Here is a 20432-nt window from a genome sequence, read left to right on the forward strand (position 1 = left end):
TCACTCCATGACACCTGATTACACTCATCTTTAATCCACCTCTTGCGTGATCTGTCATACTTTAGTCTTTTCTCTTTTCTGTTTAAAGATTGCTTTCTTCAGAGCCACACTTCCACAGAGACCCTTTTTTGATGAGGCTTCAGTGAACAGCATACGATTCATTTGCTAGAAAAAAAGAACCAATGTCCAAAACTTTAAAAATAAATAAATAAAAACTATTGCTTAACACTACTTTAAAGAAAAATTCACAAGAAATTCTGGTTCTTTGGAAGAAAAATGTAAAGAAATGGGGGGAAGCAACACTTTTTCAAAGTACTTATACATTTTTGAGGGGATTTGATTTTCAAAAGACCTTTACACTTTATACTTTTGTCCTGGTGTTTTACTGCTACAGGTCCATTTGAGCCAAGGATTTCCAGTTGAAGAGCACTGAAGTGAATCACTACAGAGATTTTAATACTATCAATGATGTGTAACCACAGAAATTCCTTTGGCTCACTAGTTCCCCTCACTCATTAACAACAAGCACTGAGTATGAATATTTTTTACTACTACTACTACTTTAAACAGAAAAGAGCAAGCAGTGAGTCAGTTCCACTGTGGGTGTAGCCTACTCACAGGGAGCAAAGACTACGTGCAAACTATAAAAAAATCACACAAGTTCCTTTATGTGGCACCAAATGAGGGTTTTTCTATATCTGCACATTTCTAAGACATCAACAGCTTGTTGTGCAGACGGTATGTAACATTGACTTAACTCTTGAACTCTTAGTGGCTGGTTTGCAAACTGTGAGGTTTTAAAATTCAGTTTGATATTACAAAAATATAGTTGAATTGAACGTGGGAATAGGTTTAGTGAGCATTACTCACTTAGGAGCACAATGAGTTCTTTTATAAACACCGGAAAGTCATTAGCACTGTATTGATAAGGTTATCTCATTTTATTCTAAACATTATTAAACACTGAGCTGTTGTTTAGAATTACACACAGAGAAAAAAGTCTGAGCCAAGAAACCACCTCTGTGCTGCCAGTAAATATGAATGAAATTTTGGAGGAATGCTAAATCGATGCCACGAAGAATTAAGGACGTTCTGAAGACAAAAGAGGGTCCGACTGAGTATCAAACAGGCGTAAACTAAATTTAATTCATTTCTTATTGAATGTAGTCTGCAAATCTTATTCTTTTTTTGACTGATGTTTCTTAAATAGCAATTTTAAAGTTGTTCTCACACCCAATACCTGAATATGAGTCACCCAGACTTTCAGTAAAGGCTTTCCACTTGTATTTTTATTCATTTAAATTGAGAAAATGTGGCAAAACACGTTCTCAGTTTCTGTTATTCCGTATTAATACCATATTTGTACATATTTATGATGCAGACCTGCTGTGCAGAGCAACTTAGTTCTATACTTCCAGCTCCAACAGCCACAGCAGTTTTTGATCCATCGCTGTTTATTTTAGTCCCCAAGTTATGCAAGAAGTGCTGCAAAACTATACATGCAATATATACACATACAGATTTATAGGCTTTAAAGGGAAAATATTTATTTTACATTACTATTTACATTGCATTCTTTGAAAATAAAAAAATAACAAAGTCAGGACAATAAGCTCAACATCTTCTCCATAAGGGAGTATATCAAATACTTGAAATATTAAAAATATCCAAAAAGGAAAAAAAAGAAAACTGAGTGTTTGAAAAGGTCAAATGTGTCATGTCATTGAGTCACAGGCGTAACTAAAAGGAATGAGAGACAAGAGGAGGTCATAACTGAAAAGAAACGGCATCAAGAGAATGTGTACTTAGGTAGTGAGAAGTGTGCTGCGTATATGAACAGGAGGGCGTGTATGTGAATAAACAGTGTGCAGAGCAGCCAAATAAACACAACAGGTTTTCCATGAGGAAGTGTCAAACACCAAATTATGAAAAAAAACAACAATCTCCCCAAAATATCAGCCAATATATTTACAAGGAAACTCATATTCTCAAATCACAGAAGGGTGAAAGCATCGAAGCATGCAGACTAAATTTTTTTTCACCCTCCCTTCCACATTAAAAGTAACAAATGGTGTAATATTGATAAACCACTGAAGCTAATCATCGTCGTCACAGACTAGCTGGACAACCACTTTGTCTTTGAGCGCCTCGTTTTCTCTGTAAACGTACACTGGTGCACCACTTTCAGACGGGCTGGGTTCCCAATCCGTTTGCTCTTCACTTCTTTCTTTCTCGTCCTCACAGAGCAGGTCATTGTACGAGTTAACGCACAGGTCGTGGTCCTGAAGGGGAGAGGGGTATCGGAGCGAGGCTCTCTCGATTCGCACTGACCGCCTAACCGGGGTGAAGAAGCGAATCTCCTGACCGTTGACCTTTACTGACTCTCTCTGTTGACTTGGAGGGCCACTAAGTGAAGATAAAACATAATTAATTATAATCCACAGGAAAAAAAAACCATCTTGCTGTAAAAACTGTAAATAACTCATCATTTCTTTGTTAAGCTGCTTGGATATGATTCTCATTGTGCATATTTTTTCTTTCTTATTGCTTCTGACTTGTGATTAAAACAAAAAGCATACTTCAAACAGAATAAGGAAAAAGGTGAAACCAAATAAAGCACACAGATCAGTGAAAAAGGTTCTAACATTACAGCTTACTGTGTTTAACATGTGTTTCTACAGCAGCCTGAACACAAATTAACAGTATCATTATTATAATATCAACATCACTTAAAGAATTATATGACCCTGTTTTAGTGGAGTGTTTGCTTTTGGACCTCTTTTGATAAATGCTGTTGTTTAGTTCTAAATATATGCACGGATTACCACAGCACCATACACGCAACATACACAGGTTTTAAAAGCTAATTTTACATCACTGTGTACACTGTATTGTTTGAAGAAATAAAATAATAGCATAAGGACCATAAGAACAAATCTATATCTTGCATGAAGAAGTTACTTAGCTGCAAAAACGGGTCGAGAATAAAAAAACAACAAACAAAAACACAGGACGGTTTGAATGGTTCAAACATGTCATTTCAATGTGTCAGAGCAGGACTGAAAGACTCCGGTAAGTCATGGGAGACAACCCACGGTCAACGAACGGATGACTAAGAAAACTGGATTTAATTTATGTGAAGAGAACAGCTCAGTATTGTGAAGCGTGCTTCCCTACGCGAATAAAAAACAACGAGGAAATATCTTATTGCCAGAGACACACGGAAGGAGCAAAGCAGCTTTTCTAGCTGAGGGCACAGAGCCTGGGTGTAGCTCATTTCAATATTTACACTCAAATGACAAAGCAACACAACAACTTAGCCTTTCTCAAACTGTGCATCCAGCAGTGATTTTAGTGAGTGATCTCTTAAAAGTTGTCTGCGGGACAGTGTTCAAAGGAGCACGACAAACACTCTTTATATAGATTTACATTACTCACAGTATCTACAGAACACAGTAAACTTGGCACACATAATCTAGAGTGTGCCTTGAGATTATTAAATGGGATTGACTGACAATGTCCCATTTTCCCCACATTTTGTTCTTCTCTTCATGCTCTTTGCAAACTGATTCAGAAATCCCCCCCATTATTAACTATGCAATGCTTTTATTTCCGCGTGAATGCAAAAAAGGAAACGAGCCGTTGGCGTTGTTATCATGAAAAGTCGATGGCTCATAACCTCAGTAGCTTACAACTCATGGGCTCTGTCATCAAACAGATTAGAGCTGAACTAATGCTAAAAAATTTTGAGCGACCAAACAAATACATCAGAGAACAGTAACATGGAGAAAATGACACGATGACTCGAACATACCCAGGGGTTGCCGTGATCTTGTACTTGACCACAGACGACTCTCCTCTCTCCCCATAAATGAGCGCTCTGACAGGTTTGGGGGTCATCAGTGGATTGCTGCCACAGTCTGGAGTGTTTTCAGGTGTTGGAATATGTTCGACCTCTTTGTCCTGTTCTTTAGCTGAAAACAACATGAAAATGTGGGTTTTACTAAATTTAATTGGGGAAAATATCCTGCAAGAATTAACAGGACTTGATTTGATGTAGAAAATGTGTGCATTTAGTAGCTGCACATTTACACTTCCAATGACAAAGACAATACCCAGGCTTTGGATACCATACCAGTACCTCAGACTGGTAATCATATACTCTAAAAATGTGCATCTTATTAAATGTGCATATTTTAAATAACATTCATGGTCGTATTTTTGTTTAAAAGGAAGGAAACGTATATTATTATGCAACGGTTTTAATTTCATATTAGGCTGTATGTTCCCCATGAATTAAATGAGTTTGACACCCCTTATCTAAGAACTAAAGTTATCTATTGTAAATCTTAACGCTGCCGCTGCCCCCACCAAGGTCATGGAGGTGAGTTACCTTGGATCTCGTCCTTTTTCTTCAGAATGTCAAACACCACGATCCGCAGCTCATCTACTGGCTACAACAAAATACAATTACAGGAAAACAGGATTATTATACATTACTGGAAAGCTTTCCCCAGAGATGACAAACTCTTCACATCCTGCTCTGAGCTAAAGTTAACTATACGCGTATCAAGTTTAAATTTGTTTATATGGCACAATTTCATGCTAGACCAATTAAAAATGAAAAGTGACTAACATATACAAACGTTTCTATAAAAGGAAAACTTGATTAAAGAGAAAGACAGTTTTCCAAATGCAGTCAGAATTTCCAAGCTACTAGTTGGAATGTGTATTTGTGACTCGCTAAATAAGCTACGCAGACCACTGATCAGCCTCTATCCATGAACATGCTGCAGCAGTGTTGTTTTTGAAATGCTCTACCTAGCTAAGAAGCCGAACAAAAACCTGTTTTTTTTTCCCCGAACAGTGATACTGGAACTCACTTAATCCTGGCCTCTGAGTTATCTGGAATACTGCACTAAAGACAAACAGGATGCATGACATAACCCCCCTCCCCACCCACCCCCCAAAAATGCTGAAAACCCCACACTGATGCATCAACAACAGAGTCATTTAAGTTAAGATTTGCTATGCTATTTTTGGCCTCTGTTATATTATAAAATTTCGTTTTCTCTGAGTGAGCCCTGTTTTGTTTATGTAGGTGTGCACAAGACTACAGATGGAAGAGGAAGATGCTTTTTTAATACATAAAAGACCTTGAGAGTCTGAATATCACTGTTGCCTTACCTCCAACACAAGACGAACAGCCTCTTCGAACATGGGTAGGACATCGAAGTTTCCTTCTTGCTCCATGAGGCGGACTTGACAGATCCAGTATTTCGCAAATTTCTGGGAAACAGCAGGCAGGCGGGAGAGAACCTCCTTCACCTGGTCTCGGCAACCCTGCAGGTGTGAAACGTGTTCTCAAGTAACTGGCAGGATACTCCAAAGAGTTTATTTTATGTTTATCTTTAGTCATAACTTTTTTACACTACCATTACGTAATGACTAACCCGGTGTGAGAAAAAGTTAAATGTAGGGGTTGAAATTCTCTGATGTCCTGTTATATTCTTCTTGTAAGTTTTACCAGGTAAAAGCACATCTGCTTTCAAACAAGGTGAGACAATATTTTCTGTATCAAATGCATTTTTCTTACTTTATCTAATGACTACACCGAGACGACAAACTTTCAAGTCTGTTCTCTGTGTTTACTACACAACTTCAGGTGAGCAGTTAAATGAAAAGTGACACTGAATCAAATCAAATACAACACACACACCTCTCTCAGTAACTTGAGGCAGTCAGCCAGGGATCTATCTACAGCACAGATGAGGGAGTAGGCCTCATCTTCTTCAGTCATGGAGGCCCAGAAAGGCTGAGGCACTGAGACCGTGCGCCTGACCTGAGGTTTGCCTTGCATTGGAGGACGTTTGTAGGTAATGCCTTTGGACTCCCGCCATTCCTGCAGTTTTTTCCTTTATGTCAAAATGAGATGAGTTATTAATGAGCAATATTACATGTAACTATGAAAACAGAGCTTGGAATGTCTACAGTGACAAACTGACCTAGAAATCGATCCGTGATCGATCGAGATAATAGTTTTTATATTTGGATCTGCTTAAGCCAAATAAAGTCAGTCACTAATACTGAAAAGTTATCTCGTCCTACAGATAACTTTTGGTGTTCATCACATACAGAAAGAACTGAGGTCACTGGGGCCGAAGTCACAAGGCAAACTTAATCCCACTGTGAACTACATTGGAAATCTAGCAAACTGTACCATGTCACAATTTTGTAGTACAGTTACCTGTACTGTTCTACTTACATTCTTTCCACCTGGGCAGCAGTCAGTTTCTTTCCCTCAGTCTGAGGAAAGACCTTACTCTGGACTTTTGGGGTCTTCGTGTTTGTGGCTTGGCCTGTGAGACGGACGGTCCTGGAAGGTGGCGGGACTGTCTGTGAAATAAGTGGAGCGACTCTACTTTTTACACCAGATTTGAGCGGAGGAGCATTTGAAGCACGATTTTCTGTCTTGCCAGCTGTCTCTTTAGTTATCTTGGTTTTCCTTCCTGTATCAGTCACAGCAGGCTCACCGACAGGTCGAGAGTTGCATGTGGTAGCTGGCCTCGAGAATGCTTGGAAGGCAGCTTTGCATGGCTGGCTCTTCTCCCCTTTAGGTTCAGTTCTTGGCTTTGTGGACTTGTTTGCAGGCTGACCAGTTGATTTTTTTGCTGCTACTCTTACCTCTGGCTTAAAAGACGCAACCGTGCACTTGAGAGATGTGTATGTTGTTTTCAGTCCACTTGATAACTGACTTTTAGATGGCTGAGAATGACTACCTAGAACAGGTTTAGAGTTAAGTTTGTTTTGACCCTGAACTTTATTCTTAGCTCCCATAGTTGAAGAAATATTTGCAGCAAACCTCTGCGAAACAGACGTTGTTGACTTGCTGCTGGATTGCACCTTCTTCGCAATTTGATTTGTGGTAGTTGTACTAGCTGCAGTGACAGAGGTATGTGGTAGGCTTGGCTTTGTGGCTCTTGACTGGATCACTGCAGGAGTAAGTCCTGTTTTTGTTTTGACAAGGGGGCCAAGACTAATCCTGGTACTGATCGTCATCGTTGGACCTGATATGGCAGAACTTGGGCCAAAGCTGAATTTGCTTTTTGATTTGACTCTGACTGTATGAGCTGTGTTTAAAGGGGCTTTGCCTGAAGTTTGAATTCCTGCATTTGCCTGCTTGTTGACATGGCCGGCTCCATTCAGGTGAGGTTTGAAGGACACAACACTGTATGTTCTGGTGAGCGAAGGGTTTCGATTATGTTTTGGCTGTGCTGGACGACTGTTGTTCTGCTGTGCCGTCAGTATATTGCCGTTTACATTTCCTTTGTTACTGACACCAAATGCTTTCTTTTCAGGGCCTCGACTGGCCTGAGCTGTCACGCTTTGACCTTTTGTGATATTACGCTTGAATCCGTCAACTGGAGCTTTGTTTTCTTTTCCTGCAACAACCTGTGAAAGAAAAACTACGAATTAACAAAAAGGGAATCAACACTAGCCTGATTCCAAACAGCATCTCTGTCCAGCCAACAAACTGTTTCAGATTCCTTCGCTGACACTGAATTATTTAAAGATTTTGTTGTCAGATTTGTGAGTAACAGTTCGTGCATTCAAGCTGTACCTTTTGTGTAGATGTCACAGGCTTCTTACTCACAGAGTTTCCAATTAGGTTTGACCTAAAGAGTGAAACATCAGTTACTTAATTTATCAAAACAGAAAATGAGCTTCAACAATTTCCAAATGATGACCAGATATCCTTTTAGAGTTGATCATTAACTGATTTTATTTTTGTTAAAGTCTGTGGTAAGAATTTATTTTCTCCCTATGTTTATCATTCATCTGTTCATACAACACAAAAAATAATTACAATTATTTGGTTTCATTGACTCATGGTCAGTGCACATAAAATCCATGAACCCAATGGACCTCTTTTTGTTTTATTAAATGGAATGTGGATTTGTAAATAAGTATATGCAAATATAGGTCAATAGGTTTATGATATATCTACATAGATAGATGCAATGTTCACTGCTTAGATGTTTTATTTATTTTTATACTTTAAAAATATGAAAGATTTGAGACTTTGTGGGGGATTTAAATCCCAGAAAAAAATCAGTCTGATTTGTTATATGGATTACCATATATACCCATAGGGGAGTGTTTCATTCTCACATTTTCTTGGGTGTTTGAAAAGAGGTTAACTGGGCTTTTTTTTTGAGATTTTGATTCTAATGCAAGAGAAAACAATGATAACTAAATAAAAACTCATACACAAGGACAAAAACTATAATGAAATGTACTGACACTTGATAATATTTAATAACAAAATGAAAAGTGGAATGAGTTTGGAAGTGATCCAATCAGTCAAACAATGTTAGACATGTACAATTTGATCTGCCTCAACAAACAGGTTGGAGTGCCCATGCTCATGTTTCTCATCGAAAAAAAAAAGAGCCAACGCCTGCAAGTAAGAGAGAGCATACTTACAGACACGTTTTGCATTTGATGTCAAGGACAATAAGACTCGTTTTAAACCGTGTGGAGCAACTCTCACCAGTAAAAACACGAGAAACTTTTTATGCTTTATATTTTATTCACCAGATTCAACTTTAGATTTAGTCTACTTTAATCTTATATTTAGACAACTAAAACTTAAATAATTTATGGCTAAAACTAAATGACGTTTTACTCAAAACAGCTTGACTAAAACGTAATCAAAATTAGCTCTCAAAATCAACACTGCATCCAAGAGGCCTCTTCAGTTCTAAACCTGGCACAGTCCCAGATAATAAATTCCTGGTGATGGGCTGTCTCCTTTCAACACCCAGCAACATTTCATAAAACATTTTTTTCCACATGCAGTTTTATTCTTACCTTGCTTCAGGTAGCTTCAGCTTTCCTTTTGCTGCCAGATATTCCATTAGCTTCTGCTTACGGATCTCTGTGACAGAAAACATACAGGAATTAAGCACCATCAAATAAAGATTTTTCACTATACTCACATGTAAACGCCAAACTTGAGATTCATGAAATGCCTGAACTGAAAATTCTAAAGGATTAGTACGAAGCAACATCATGTATTTGTTGTTTGTGTTGTTCTTGGTTTGGCTGTTCGCTATAGCAATATATACAATATATATACAAATACATGGGAATATTTTAGTTGAATGGGGAGGTGATAAAAAAAAGTTTTGTACTTTGATGCTATTCTGGGTCAAATCAATGAAAATGGTGGTTTTGGGGACGGTTGAAATTGTACATGTCATATATGTGTGTATATTTTAAGGGAGAGAGTTCAAGAGGGATCTTGAAATTGTAATACGAAACATATGTGTTCCCACCACATTTGTGCAGGTTCAAGCAGAGGCTGACACCTGCTGGTCTTTGAAGGATCATGGGAAAATCTCCAAACAGTGTAGGAGCATAGTAGTACTTCACTTCACTGTGCAATACCTTTTGTGCAATACTTTTGTTAATAGTCAACGGTGCAATAGACCTCAATACTTGAAATGTGCAATTCACTTGTATTTTTATTCCTATTTATCCCCTTCGTATATCTTATTTATATATGTGTGTGTGTGTTTAAATATATATATATATATATATATATATATATATATATATATATATATAATATTCTGTAACTGTAACTTCTGTCGGTGCTGTGCTTTTGGAAACCGAATTTCCCAGAGGAACCCACCCGAGGGATTGATAATGTTTTATCTTATCTTATCTCTCTTATCTTATCTAGTATAACTATATGTGGTTCACATACAGAACAGAGGTCATAGGTTTATAGAGATGTAAACACTCAGAACAAGCAGTTGGTCCTCAGTCCTCTTTATTTTCTCTAGGTGCTCTGGCTAAAAGACATTCATGTTAGGTTAATTGGTGATTCTAAATTTGCTGTGGATGTTAAAGTGCTTGAAAGTGTACAGATAAGTGGTGTATGAATGTAGAATTAAAGTGGGACTTAGAACCTCTTTGAGTGGTCAGTAAGACTAGAAATGTGCTTTATTAATGTGAGTACATTACATGTGGCGCTCCCTGTCTTTGCTCCTGCAAGAACAAGTACCCACAATGCGTGAAAATGAAACAATAAAAATGTTCCAATCCACTTATTCTGAGCTAACTGAGAATAAAACAAATCAAAAGTGGGATTGTGGGTCATAATAAGATTATAAAGGTGCCTAAGATGCCATTTCAGCGAGTGAGGGAAATCATTGTGAGTCCCACACATGTACGTCTTCGACCACTGTTTTGAATACAGGAAAGATAGCAATAGCACGTTTTGTGCTTGTTACACATACAGAAGTGAGAACAGGGTGATTGTATGGTTATAAATTGGTTATATAATAAATTCCAACAGGTCCAGAGTTTCCTTGCCATTTTCACAGTCATGCATTAAATCATTTTGGCTGTTACACTATCCAGGATCTCAAACTTTATTTAAGAATCAATCTTCTATTTATTAATGTCAGACCAGTTATTTATACATTGTAAAAGAATATGTAGTTCGTAATTTGTTGTTGATACAATGAGGGAATTGACCGGGACAATGCTATGAAAGCATGAATATGAATTGTACGTGTTAAACAAAACAAACAAAGCAGACTCCTGCATGGACAGACCGCCATTAGGAAGGTCGGTTAAAATACTCAAAAGGCACCTCAGCTGCGGATAAAAGTCACTTTTTAGTGTTACCACCCACTTAACTCTATCCGTCTTCTTCCACCCTGAATTGCTAATACTAACTGTACTGTAAGTTAACGTTTCCTAAGTCGCAGCCATAACGTCTTGTTAACCGTTTAAACTTTGCTAGCTTTTATGGAACTTAATAAACTCGCTAACCTTTTCTGGAAAGCACTGGCTCGGATTCCCCTTCTTCCATTTCTAATAGAAATTGTTTTCGTCGTATAAGTTTGTAGAAATCAGCTAAACAAACGTGTTTCAAACACGTTAACGTCGCCCATAATAACTGCGCTCGCGCATCCGCTTTCGAAATTGCCGGGAGTTAACGCCTCCTTTCTCTGATTGGATGATTTGAAATTTCGGGGGAAAACAACACACTTGCGCAAAACTCCTGCGCTGATTAGAGCAGAAATCATCTGTGCAAATGAATGAAAGGCAGGCGCACCATTTCCTGGACATGATGTGTCAGCTGTGCTTTATTATATGACCAAACTTTGTATAAAAACTCTTCAAAATATCACCGTAGACGACATAAATAAGAAGGTACGATACAGCTCATTAAAGTGGAGACTGAAATGAGAGTTTTTTTTGGAAACATAGGTTTTATTTTAAATTACTTAGTGATCCAAATTTTAAAAATTAAAGGCAGGACAACATAATGGCGTCTGGGAAGACGTTGTATCCCTTATAAGTCAAAGTCATACATAATCAATTGTAGACAATTAGCAGTTAAGTCCAGGCACCAAACAAACAAAAACTAAGATACACTGATTTAGACAGACTAATTTGTTTGGTAAGAATGCTTTTAGTCCACTCTGCCACTTGGTGGCGACAATGTACCATTGAATTGTTTGCCCATCGCTAGTAAAATGAACAGGAAGAAGAAGGTAGGCTAAGATCATACATGATAAGATAAATTATTAAGGTAGACTACATAGAAAAAAAAATCTCAGAACAGGAAAAAAATGCTTAATTAAATACAGGATATATAGTAAAATTGAAGGAGCTCAGTAAGCAAAATATCAAAGCAAAAACTGAATAAAATACCATTAAATGGCTCTAGTAAGTAACTCCAGTGAGTTTAGCCAGATGACTCAATGAATTGGATTAAGAAAAATAAGAAAATAAAAGTAGTTTACTAAATATATAAAATAAATGTCAGAAACCCAACAAATTTCTCACCGTAACAGAGTGAAACGTGTAGGAGACACTGCAATAAAGTGGCTTAATGTGCACACAATGTGTTGGATTGGGCAGAGTTTAAATAAACTCATATCAGAACAGAAATCTTGCATTGTAAAGATTTATTGCACAAGGTATCTGTGCTTGGATCAGCAGAGTCTGATAGATAAAGTGATCTGCCTGTCCAATAAGTTGGGCAGAAAGTGATCAGGGTTATGATGGTTAATGTCTGTTTAGTTGCCAATCACAGAACCGGCTGTACTGATCAGTGTGTAGCCTGTCGGTGTCATCGGCTCTATTCTGACTCGGGGTTTATTACAGAACACCGCGTTGCACGGAGCTGAGGAACAGTGGTTGATTTCTGACTATTTTCACAAATAACATTTTGTGAACTTTGCTGTATGTTGTGGTGAGAGACTGTTATTGTCTGTTATTTATCCCTATTTGAGTGGATTACCAGATATTTAAAGAATATATCAGCCACAAATATAAATTGGGAATAAAAAATTTATTTCAGATTGTTAGATCATTTAAATACTTGTTTGTAAAAACAAACAACCAAACAAATAATTAACATCTTGCAATAGCATAAATAGATGAATAAATACATATATAAAAGGATCAACAGTATGTTAAATTATTGATTAATAACTACACACCAGATGCTCAGAGAGCACAATGATGCTACCTTGTGATGTAACTTTACATCATTAATCATTCCAATTTATGTACCTAGCACATACTTTAAGAAGGTCAAACTGGAGCGCAAATAGAGCTCCAAAATTCATCTTGGGAATCCTTAATGGGTTTTAACTCTGGCGCTGGATGTTGAAGCTTCTGTAGCGTGGGGCGGTCTCCTGACACACTTCCACCACCTGGTCGTCGTCCTGCGCTGTGCTGATGTACCAGTTGGGGCAGCGGACAGACATGAGAGAGCTGATGCTGAGCCCAGTGTCGCGTTTATAGAAGAGAAATCGCACCATGTCGCTTTCAGCGCTTATCCTTGTCAGACTGTTTTTATCCGTCACCTCCTGAGAAGAGCAAACATCCATGTCAGAGAGTTTCAGTCAACAAAATTAGGCCTGATATCAAATATTAATTCACCTATATGTGTGCAGTGTCTTATAGATTATAACAAATGGTGTGCTTTTCATGTGAGATTCCTGAAAGAAGTTTACCTCCAGGTGGAGGGTTGGCTTGTCGTCATCCTCGTGACAAGACAGATAGAGGTTTGTGCCTTTGATGCCCAGAGCGACAGGCCTGGTCTCAGCGATGGGTGTAGGGTGCGCGTAGGTCGACATGTTCAGGTGCACTGTGGAGAGAGTGATGGATACAGGGTCATTTTAATAAATCATGGCAGCGTACGTAAGCAGGAAAATGTTAGAGGCACAATTGAATCAATTTAATAAATTCAAGCTACCTATCCTTTCTACTTTATGGCATTTTAGTTCTTTTCTACTTCATGTTTCTAACAACACGGATGATGATTGAATATTTTTAATGATTTTCAACTATTTAAACGTCTAAGTGTCACATGTAGTTACCTTTGCGGTCATCACTGCCTCCCTGCAGCATCACTGCATGGAGCTCCATGCTGCTTTGGACCAGAACCAAGCTCCTCTTTTGGCTGTCAGTCACAGTGCACTCAATCTCATCCCTGCTGGTGAACTGAGGTGGTGCACCTGTCCTCTCGATCACACTATGCTCTGGGACAAAAACAGACATGCATGGTTGAATATGGTGTTAAACTAGATTTCTGTCTACTTATGACTAGGATGGTAAAATGGAAAGATACACTATTTGTGTATTAATCTAAAGAGAATTCAAAATAGCTAAACCTAATTCATATTTTATAGAAGAGATAATGGCTCATTATGAGTTTTTCCAGTATTAAACTTGTGATTACCTTCCACAATGCTCTCCAGCATGATGGAAAGCAGGTTTTCATCCTGGAAGTCTGTGCTCAGCACTGGCTCTGACTTGCTGGTCTTTAACCTCTCCATGGCAATGATGAGGTTGACCACACTCTTCATTGTCACTGGATGATGGGAAACTTCCAAGTCCAGTCCCTTGGGCATCTTGAGGCTCCATTCCTCAGCCATGTAGCTCATTTCGAAGTCCATCTTTTACTGAGTTAAGATCTGCTAAAGCACAGAAAATAATTTGTATTATCCTCACAGCTGGATTTTCAGCAGAACTTCTACTCATCTTATACTTTCTTTATTTTGTTTCTGTTACTATTTACATTTTTATAGCATTTTTAAAAAATTGCTCTCTACTGTTACAAAGCAAGGATCTTCTTTGCTCAAGATGAACACTGTCAAAAAACCAAACGAACATTGTAAGTGAGCTTACCTGTTGAAATTTGTAGATCAGAAGCTGTTTCAATGTGCTGTGTTCACTGTTGTTCTGTCAGTGTTGTTCTGCCCGACTGTGCTGTCTGGCAGGGTTTTTAAATCCCCGCATCAGGGAACTTTCGTATTGCATACAACACATACGTCATTATGATGCAATAGTGGAGTTGTACAGGTTGTCGGCGGTGAAGCAACAGCTTGAAGCATCTGCACAGAAGAGTCATAAGTAAAGGATAAATAGACTGGCAATTATAAAGTACCTCTATATTCATTTTAGGTATTAAAAGCACTTTCACTCGATCACACAGCAGTACTCCATCAAACGTTCACCCGAATGCCTGTGTAGGTTTGATGAATATCCAGGACATGATAGTCTAAGTAAGTAAGTAAGCAACTAGCCTTGTTTAAGGTTTGTGAAGCACTTTCACCTCTCATCCCAGAGGCTTTCTCAGTTCTAAAAACCAACTGTTGAAGAGTCCCAGGTATTTAAACCCTAGTGGGGTTTTCCATGCATTTATTGAGTGGTGGTCCGAACACGCTTCGCTGCATTGCATGCGATGGATGAGAGGAGTAACAAGTCACTGCTCTGTGAGCATTAAGTGTCTCTTGATTTCTCAGTCAGATTCATACATGAGCAGCCATCATTCCCAGATCATCAAAACAACTGCGCTTTAAGGTAAATGTTGTTGTGATTTTTGCTCTATAGATAAAATTTAACGGAATTGACATGTCCATTGTTATATACAGACTATCTACTATTAAAATAGAGCAATGACCGACAGCACCATGACACAGGACTAAAAATTGCCTCATCTTTGAGAAATAACAAAAAATTCAAGAAAGCAGGTGAAAACTCATCATATGAAATTTAAAAACTTTCTTCATACGTCTTTAAAAAATTTTAATGGGGTATTTTAATGTGATAAAAAAAATTCCAGTACACTTCCTAGGTGGAGTTGTGTAACAGTGCTTAAATAACTCTAGATTTGCTTGTTGGGACATGAGTGAGTGTGTCAGGCACGTTTATCACGCTCAGGCTAAAGTTTACATCAGTGTTTTGACGTCAAAAACCAAAAGACAAAAAAAACCACTGTTTGCAACCATTTTAGCCTATTTTTTTTTTAACTTTCACTTTAACTCCAAAAAATAATAATAAAGAATTTTATTATCTCTGCCATTACTGAATAAAAAGACAGAAAACCCTCTGCTTTAATGTTCCCAGTTTAAGCTTCTATATCAGCCCTCACTGATAGATGAGGGCTTCCTGACAGTCACTGTTTTATATTTAACTAAAAAAGGAAAGATTTATCATAAATTTAAGCATATTACAAATGTCTCAAATGGCTTTTACAGATTTAGGATATTTCAGTACAGTTTTGAAAGGATGAAATATTTTAGATAAGGAAGACAGATTGTAAATCTAAAATAAGCTGCTGTGAATGGATCCAAATGTCACGAGCTGGGAAATGACTGGAGCCAAATTGGATCTGTCTAAATCTGTGATCTAAAGTCAAAATTCCATCTTCAAAAGCTGGATTTTTTGGTTAGATCAAGAAAAACCTTTTGATAGAGTGGATTATTTGTTTAGGACACTTCAAGATGCAGGTTTGTGGAAAAAACAATATTTCATGCTTTGAGTTGCTGTTTTGTTGAAGATAGGAGGGGACTCAGCAGACCAGTCCCTGTCTGGAGAGTCATTAGGGATGGTTGTCTGTTATCTGCCATGCCGTATGCTCCTGCTCCTGCCTTCACATACACTGATGCAGGAAATAGAGAAGAGACTGGTTGCCTTTTTTGGCAACTTTTACCAAAGCACTTTTGTTACCTCTGTGGGAAGGTGGACAGCGACTCATTGACATAAAAAATTGCATTAGGTCTTTTTGTCTTCAGACTGCTCAGCATTTCTTATACCCCAAACCACAGATGTGGATCGAAATGATGACTGGTACGGACATCTCAGGGATTTCATCCTTCTACCACTCTGAACCAAAGTGTTATGTGTTAAAAGATTCTGCTCTGAGGTTTATGCCAGCAGAGGGAAGACCCCCTGTTCTTCAACCCTCTTATTCAGTCTAGCTTGCTTGGTTCTATTAGCATCAATAATTGTAGCATTTGTTACCATGCAAAGAGTCCTAGCAACATCTGACCTGACAAAACTGGCAGTGCTGAGATCAGGAGAGCAGCGGAAAACTGCTGCTGTCTTCAGCCGGTTCTGCCAGTTCCTAAGTCATTGTCTGTCCTACGGAAGTTGGTGGAGGAAGTGGTGGCTGCCCTTCCTGGATTCGTTTGGCAAGTGCCTAGTGTGGGTTTTGCAGAGACTCACTAGCCGCCACCCCCCGTGTCCTATGTTCATAATATTTTTAATAAACGTGGGCGCAAGAGAGAGAGGAAGACATCTTACAGTGAGTTGAAACAATAATTTGTTATTTATTCTTGCATATACAATTTTTCTCATTCGTATTGTGTCACTTTGTATGTCACTCACAATTTCCATCACCTCTTCCCATTCGCTGAGCCCCTGCACGGTTCGGCTTTGGTATGCCACCCCAATATTTTTAGTGGCTCCCATGGCCACCCCTATGAAAAAAATCCAGGGGGCCTTGGATCTCTAGTTGAGGATAGCGCACAGGTGAGTTACCACAAACAGACATATGGCGCTTAATTAAAGCCAAGTGTATCGTATCTGCTACATGTGTTTTTGTGAGTTTTTGAGACTTCTACATCATCAGCATGACTTTTTTTTACCCTCAAAAAATGATCTAAATTGCATGAAACATTTTTAATGACTAAATTGCAAAAATATGGGTTATGTAGCAAATGTGATACAAATTAAAACTCATATGCAGATTAAAATTTGATATATTTTTATATATATTTTGTCTTGGGGTTCAACAAACACTCCATTATCAAAAGATGAAGATTTCTGGCAGTTATTTCATGGTTTGGGTTTTAAAGGGACGTAGTCACTGTAAATATGGACTGGTTCTTATATCTAAGCTAACTGAGCTCTCAAAGTGATTTACACAACTTGACTCATTCACACCAGCACTTTTTTTAAATACTCTTTCTGTCTAAGTGTTTCTATCTAACATTCACACATATTCATATTCTGATGGCTGCATTGGAGAGCAACTTGGGGTTAGTACCTTCCCAAGGATATTTGGCAAGCAGACTGGCTATCTGCTCTACCACCTGAGCCACAGGTGGTAGAGCAGACAGTCAAAGATTATAAGCTTGTATTTTTTTCAAGCTGAGGAGACCTTGCAACATTTGTGGTTTGGATGTCCTAAACTAGTTCCTCTCTTTACATCTCCCGTGTCCTATGTTCATAATATTTTTAATAAACGTGGGCGCAAGAGAGAGAGGAAGACATCTTACAGTGAGTTGAAACAATAATTTGTTATTTATTCTTGCATATACAATTTTTCTCATTCGTATTGTGTCACTTTGTATGTCACTCACAATTTCCATCACCTCTTCCCATTCGCTGAGCCCCTGCACGGTTCGGCTTTGGTATGCCACCCCAATATTTTTAGTGGCTCCCATGGCCACCCCTATGAAAAAAATCCAGGGGGCCCTAGATCTCTAGTTGAGGATAGCGCACAGGTGAGTTACCACAAACAGACATATGGCGCTTAATTAAAGCCAAGTGTATCGTATCTGCAAACAAAAACTAAGATACACTGATTTAGACAGACTAATTTGTTTGGTAAGAATGCTTTTAGTCCACTCTGCCACTTGGTGGCGACAATGTACCATTGAATTGTTTGCCCATCGCTAGTAAAATGAACAGGAAGAAGAAGGTAGGCTAAGATCATACATGATAAGATAAATTATTAAGGTAGACTACATAGAAAAAAAAATCTCAGAACAGGAAAAAAATGCTTAATTAAATACAGGATATATAGTAAAATTGAAGGAGCTCAGTAAGCAAAATATCAAAGCAAAAACTGAATAAAATACCATTAAATGGCTCTAGTAAGTAACTCCAGTGAGTTTAGCCAGATGACTCAATGAATTGGATTAAGAAAAATAAGAAAATAAAAGTAGTTTACTAAATATATAAAATAAATGTCAGAAACCCAACAAATTTCTCACCGTAACAGAGTGAAACGTGTAGGAGACACTGCAATAAAGTGGCTTAATGTGCACACAATGTGTTGGATTGGGCAGAGTTTAAATAAACTCATATCAGAACAGAAATCTTGCATTGTAAAGATTTATTGCACAAGGTATCTGTGCTTGGATCAGCAGAGTCTGATAGATAAAGTGATCTGCCTGTCCAATAAGTTGGGCAGAAAGTGATCAGGGTTATGATGGTTAATGTCTGTTTAGTTGCCAATCACAGAACCGGCTGTACTGATCAGTGTGTAGCCTGTCGGTGTCATCGGCTCTATTCTGACTCGGGGTTTATTACAGAACACCGCGTTGCACGGAGCTGAGGAACAGTGGTTGATTTCTGACTATTTTCACAAATAACATTTTGTGAACTTTGCTGTATGTTGTGGTGAGAGACTGTTATTGTCTGTTATTTATCCCTATTTGAGTGGATTACCAGATATTTAAAGAATATATCAGCCACAAATATAAATTGGGAATAAAAAATTTATTTCAGATTGTTAGATCATTTAAATACTTGTTTGTAAAAACAAACAACCAAACAAATAATTAACATCTTGCAATAGCATAAATAGATGAATAAATACATATATAAAAGCATCAACAGTATGTTAAATTATTGATTAATAACTACACACCAGATGCTCAGAGAGCACAATGATGCTACCTTGTGATGTAACTTTACATCATTAATTATTCCAATTTATGTACCTAGCACATACTTTAAGAAGGTCAAACTGGAGCGCAAATAGAGCTCCAAAATTCATCTTGGGAATCCTTAATGGGTTTTAACTCTGGCGCTGGATGTTGAAGCTTCTGTAGCGTGGGGCGGTCTCCTGACACACTTCCACCACCTGGTCGTCGTCCTGCGCTGTGCTGATGTACCAGTTGGGGCAGCGGACAGACATGAGAGAGCTGATGCTGAGCCCAGTGTCGCGTTTATAGAAGAGAAATCGCACCATGTCGCTTTCAGCGCTTATCCTTGTCAGACTGTTTTTATCCGTCACCTCCTGAGAAGAGCAAACATCCATGTCAGAGAGTTTCAGTCAACAAAATTAGGCCCGATATCAAATATTAATTCACCTATATGTGTGCAGTGTCTTATAGATTATAACAAATGGTGTGCTTTTCATGTGAGATTCCTGAAAGAAGTTTACCTCCAGGTGGAGGGTTGGCTTGTCGTCATCCTCGTGACAAGACAGATAGAGGTTTGTGCCTTTGATGCCCAGAGCGACAGGCCTGGTCTCAGCGATGGGTGTAGGGTGTGCGTAGGTCGACATGTTCAGGTGCACTGTGGAGAGAGTGATGGATACAGGGTCATTTTAATAAATCATGGCAGCGTACGTAAGCAGGAAAATGTTAGAGGCACAATTGAATCAATTTAATAAATTCAAGCTACCTATCCTTTCTACTTTATGGCATTTTAGTTCTTTTCTACTTCATGTTTCTAACAACATGGATGATGATTGAATATTTTTAATGATTTTCAACTATTTAAACGTCTAAGTGTCACATGTAGTTACCTTTGCGGTCATCACTGCCTCCCTGCAGCATCACTGCACGGAGCTCCAAGCTGCTTTGGACCAGAACCAAGCTCCTCTTTTGGCTGTCAGTCACAGTGCACTCAATCTCATCCCTGCTGGTGAACTGAGGTGGTGCACCTGTCCTCTGCTCCTGCCTTCACATACACTGATGCAGGAAATAGAGAAGAGACTGGTTGCCTTTTTTGGCAACTTTTACCAAAGCACTTTTGTTACCTCTGTGGGAAGGTGGACAGCGACTCATTGACATAAAAAATTGCATTAGGTCTTTTTGTCTTCAGACTGCTCAGCATTTCTTATACCCCAAACCACAGATGTGGATCGAAATGATGACTGGTACGGACATCTCAGGGATTTCATCCTTCTACCACTCTGAACCAAAGTGTTATGTGTTAAAAGATTCTGCTCTGAGGTTTATGCCAGCAGGGGGAAGACCCCCTGTTCTTCAACCCTCTTATTCAGTCTAGCTTGCTTGGTTCTATTAGCATCAATAATTGTAGCATTTGTTACCATGCAAAGAGTCCTAGCAACATCTGACCTGACA

The 20432-nt window shown here is 38.4% G+C and overlaps 3 protein-coding genes across 4 annotated transcripts; all 3 read right to left on the reverse strand.

Annotated features, from left to right (window-relative positions):
- Positions 1–1521: 1521 nt before the first annotated feature.
- Positions 1522–11021, reverse strand: ckap2l (cytoskeleton associated protein 2-like). The gene is made up of 9 exons (XM_086315330.1): positions 10852–11021; positions 8875–8941; positions 7622–7676; positions 6266–7452; positions 5720–5915; positions 5188–5343; positions 4394–4454; positions 3815–3974; positions 1522–2406 (listed from the first exon to the last, which is right to left on the reverse strand). Exons 1-9 carry the CDS (start codon positions 10889–10891, stop codon positions 2097–2099), a joined length of 2232 nt encoding a protein of 743 aa, XP_086171456.1. The 5' UTR covers positions 10892–11021; the 3' UTR covers positions 1522–2096.
- A 1487-nt stretch (positions 11022–12508) lies between these two features.
- LOC147317907 (interleukin-1 beta-like) lies at positions 12509–14347 on the reverse strand. Of its 2 annotated transcripts, none has more exons than XM_086312984.1 (5): positions 14230–14297; positions 13781–14015; positions 13419–13580; positions 13053–13186; positions 12509–12905 (listed from the first exon to the last, which is right to left on the reverse strand). In XM_086312984.1, exons 2-5 carry the CDS (start codon positions 13995–13997, stop codon positions 12684–12686), a joined length of 735 nt encoding a protein of 244 aa, XP_086169110.1. In that variant the 5' UTR covers positions 13998–14015; positions 14230–14297; the 3' UTR covers positions 12509–12683. The 2 variants fall into 2 exon arrangements, with proteins under 2 accessions (XP_086169110.1, XP_086169108.1); XM_086312982.1 differs by having other exon boundaries at positions 12510–12905; positions 13781–14018; positions 14230–14347.
- Positions 14348–18826: 4479 nt separating this feature from the next.
- Positions 18827–20029, reverse strand: LOC147317908 (interleukin-1 beta-like). Its single transcript, XM_086312985.1, has 3 exons — positions 19871–20029; positions 19505–19638; positions 18827–19357 (listed from the first exon to the last, which is right to left on the reverse strand). The coding sequence occupies exons 1-3, from the start codon at positions 19899–19901 to the stop codon at positions 19136–19138; spliced, it is 387 nt and encodes a 128-aa protein (XP_086169111.1). The 5' UTR covers positions 19902–20029; the 3' UTR covers positions 18827–19135.
- Positions 20030–20432: the final 403 nt, after the last annotated feature.

The sequence above is a fragment of the Aulonocara sp. 'chitande type north' Nkhata Bay genome, linkage group LG12 (assembly GCF_057382095.1).
Source record: "Aulonocara sp. 'chitande type north' Nkhata Bay isolate Kocher_YH1m ecotype deep benthic linkage group LG12, A_spYH_male_GT1.1, whole genome shotgun sequence".
Classification (NCBI taxonomy): domain Eukaryota; kingdom Metazoa; phylum Chordata; class Actinopteri; order Cichliformes; family Cichlidae; genus Aulonocara; species Aulonocara sp. 'chitande type north' Nkhata Bay.

What these genes read in the sequence shown, in the direction of transcription:
- ckap2l (XM_086315330.1), bottom strand. Translation starts at nt 10,891, where the DNA reads ATGGAAGAAGGGGAATCCGAGCCAGTGCTTTCCAGAAAAG. An exon ending in GCCAGTGCTTTCCAGAAAAG is followed by an intron (nt 8,942 to 10,851) that starts GTTAGCGAGTTT and finishes TTTCTGTCACAG; the next exon opens with AGATCCGTAAGCAGAAGCTA. An exon ending in GAAAAAGGACGAGATCCAAG is followed by an intron (nt 3,975 to 4,393) that starts GTAACTCACCTC and finishes TGTTGTTTTCAG; the next exon opens with CTAAAGAACAGGACAAAGAG.
- LOC147317907 (XM_086312984.1), bottom strand. Translation starts at nt 13,997, where the DNA reads ATGGACTTCGAAATGAGCTACATGGCTGAGGAATGGAGCCTCAAGATG. An exon ending in AGGCAGTGATGACCGCAAAG is followed by an intron (nt 13,187 to 13,418) that starts GTAACTACATGT and finishes CTCTCTCCACAG; the next exon opens with TGCACCTGAACATGTCGACC. An exon ending in AGCCAACCCTCCACCTGGAG is followed by an intron (nt 12,906 to 13,052) that starts GTAAACTTCTTT and finishes TGCTCTTCTCAG; the next exon opens with GAGGTGACGGATAAAAACAG.
- LOC147317908 (XM_086312985.1), bottom strand. Translation starts at nt 19,901, where the DNA reads ATGCTGCAGGGAGGCAGTGATGACCGCAAAG. An exon ending in AGGCAGTGATGACCGCAAAG is followed by an intron (nt 19,639 to 19,870) that starts GTAACTACATGT and finishes CTCTCTCCACAG; the next exon opens with TGCACCTGAACATGTCGACC. An exon ending in AGCCAACCCTCCACCTGGAG is followed by an intron (nt 19,358 to 19,504) that starts GTAAACTTCTTT and finishes TGCTCTTCTCAG; the next exon opens with GAGGTGACGGATAAAAACAG.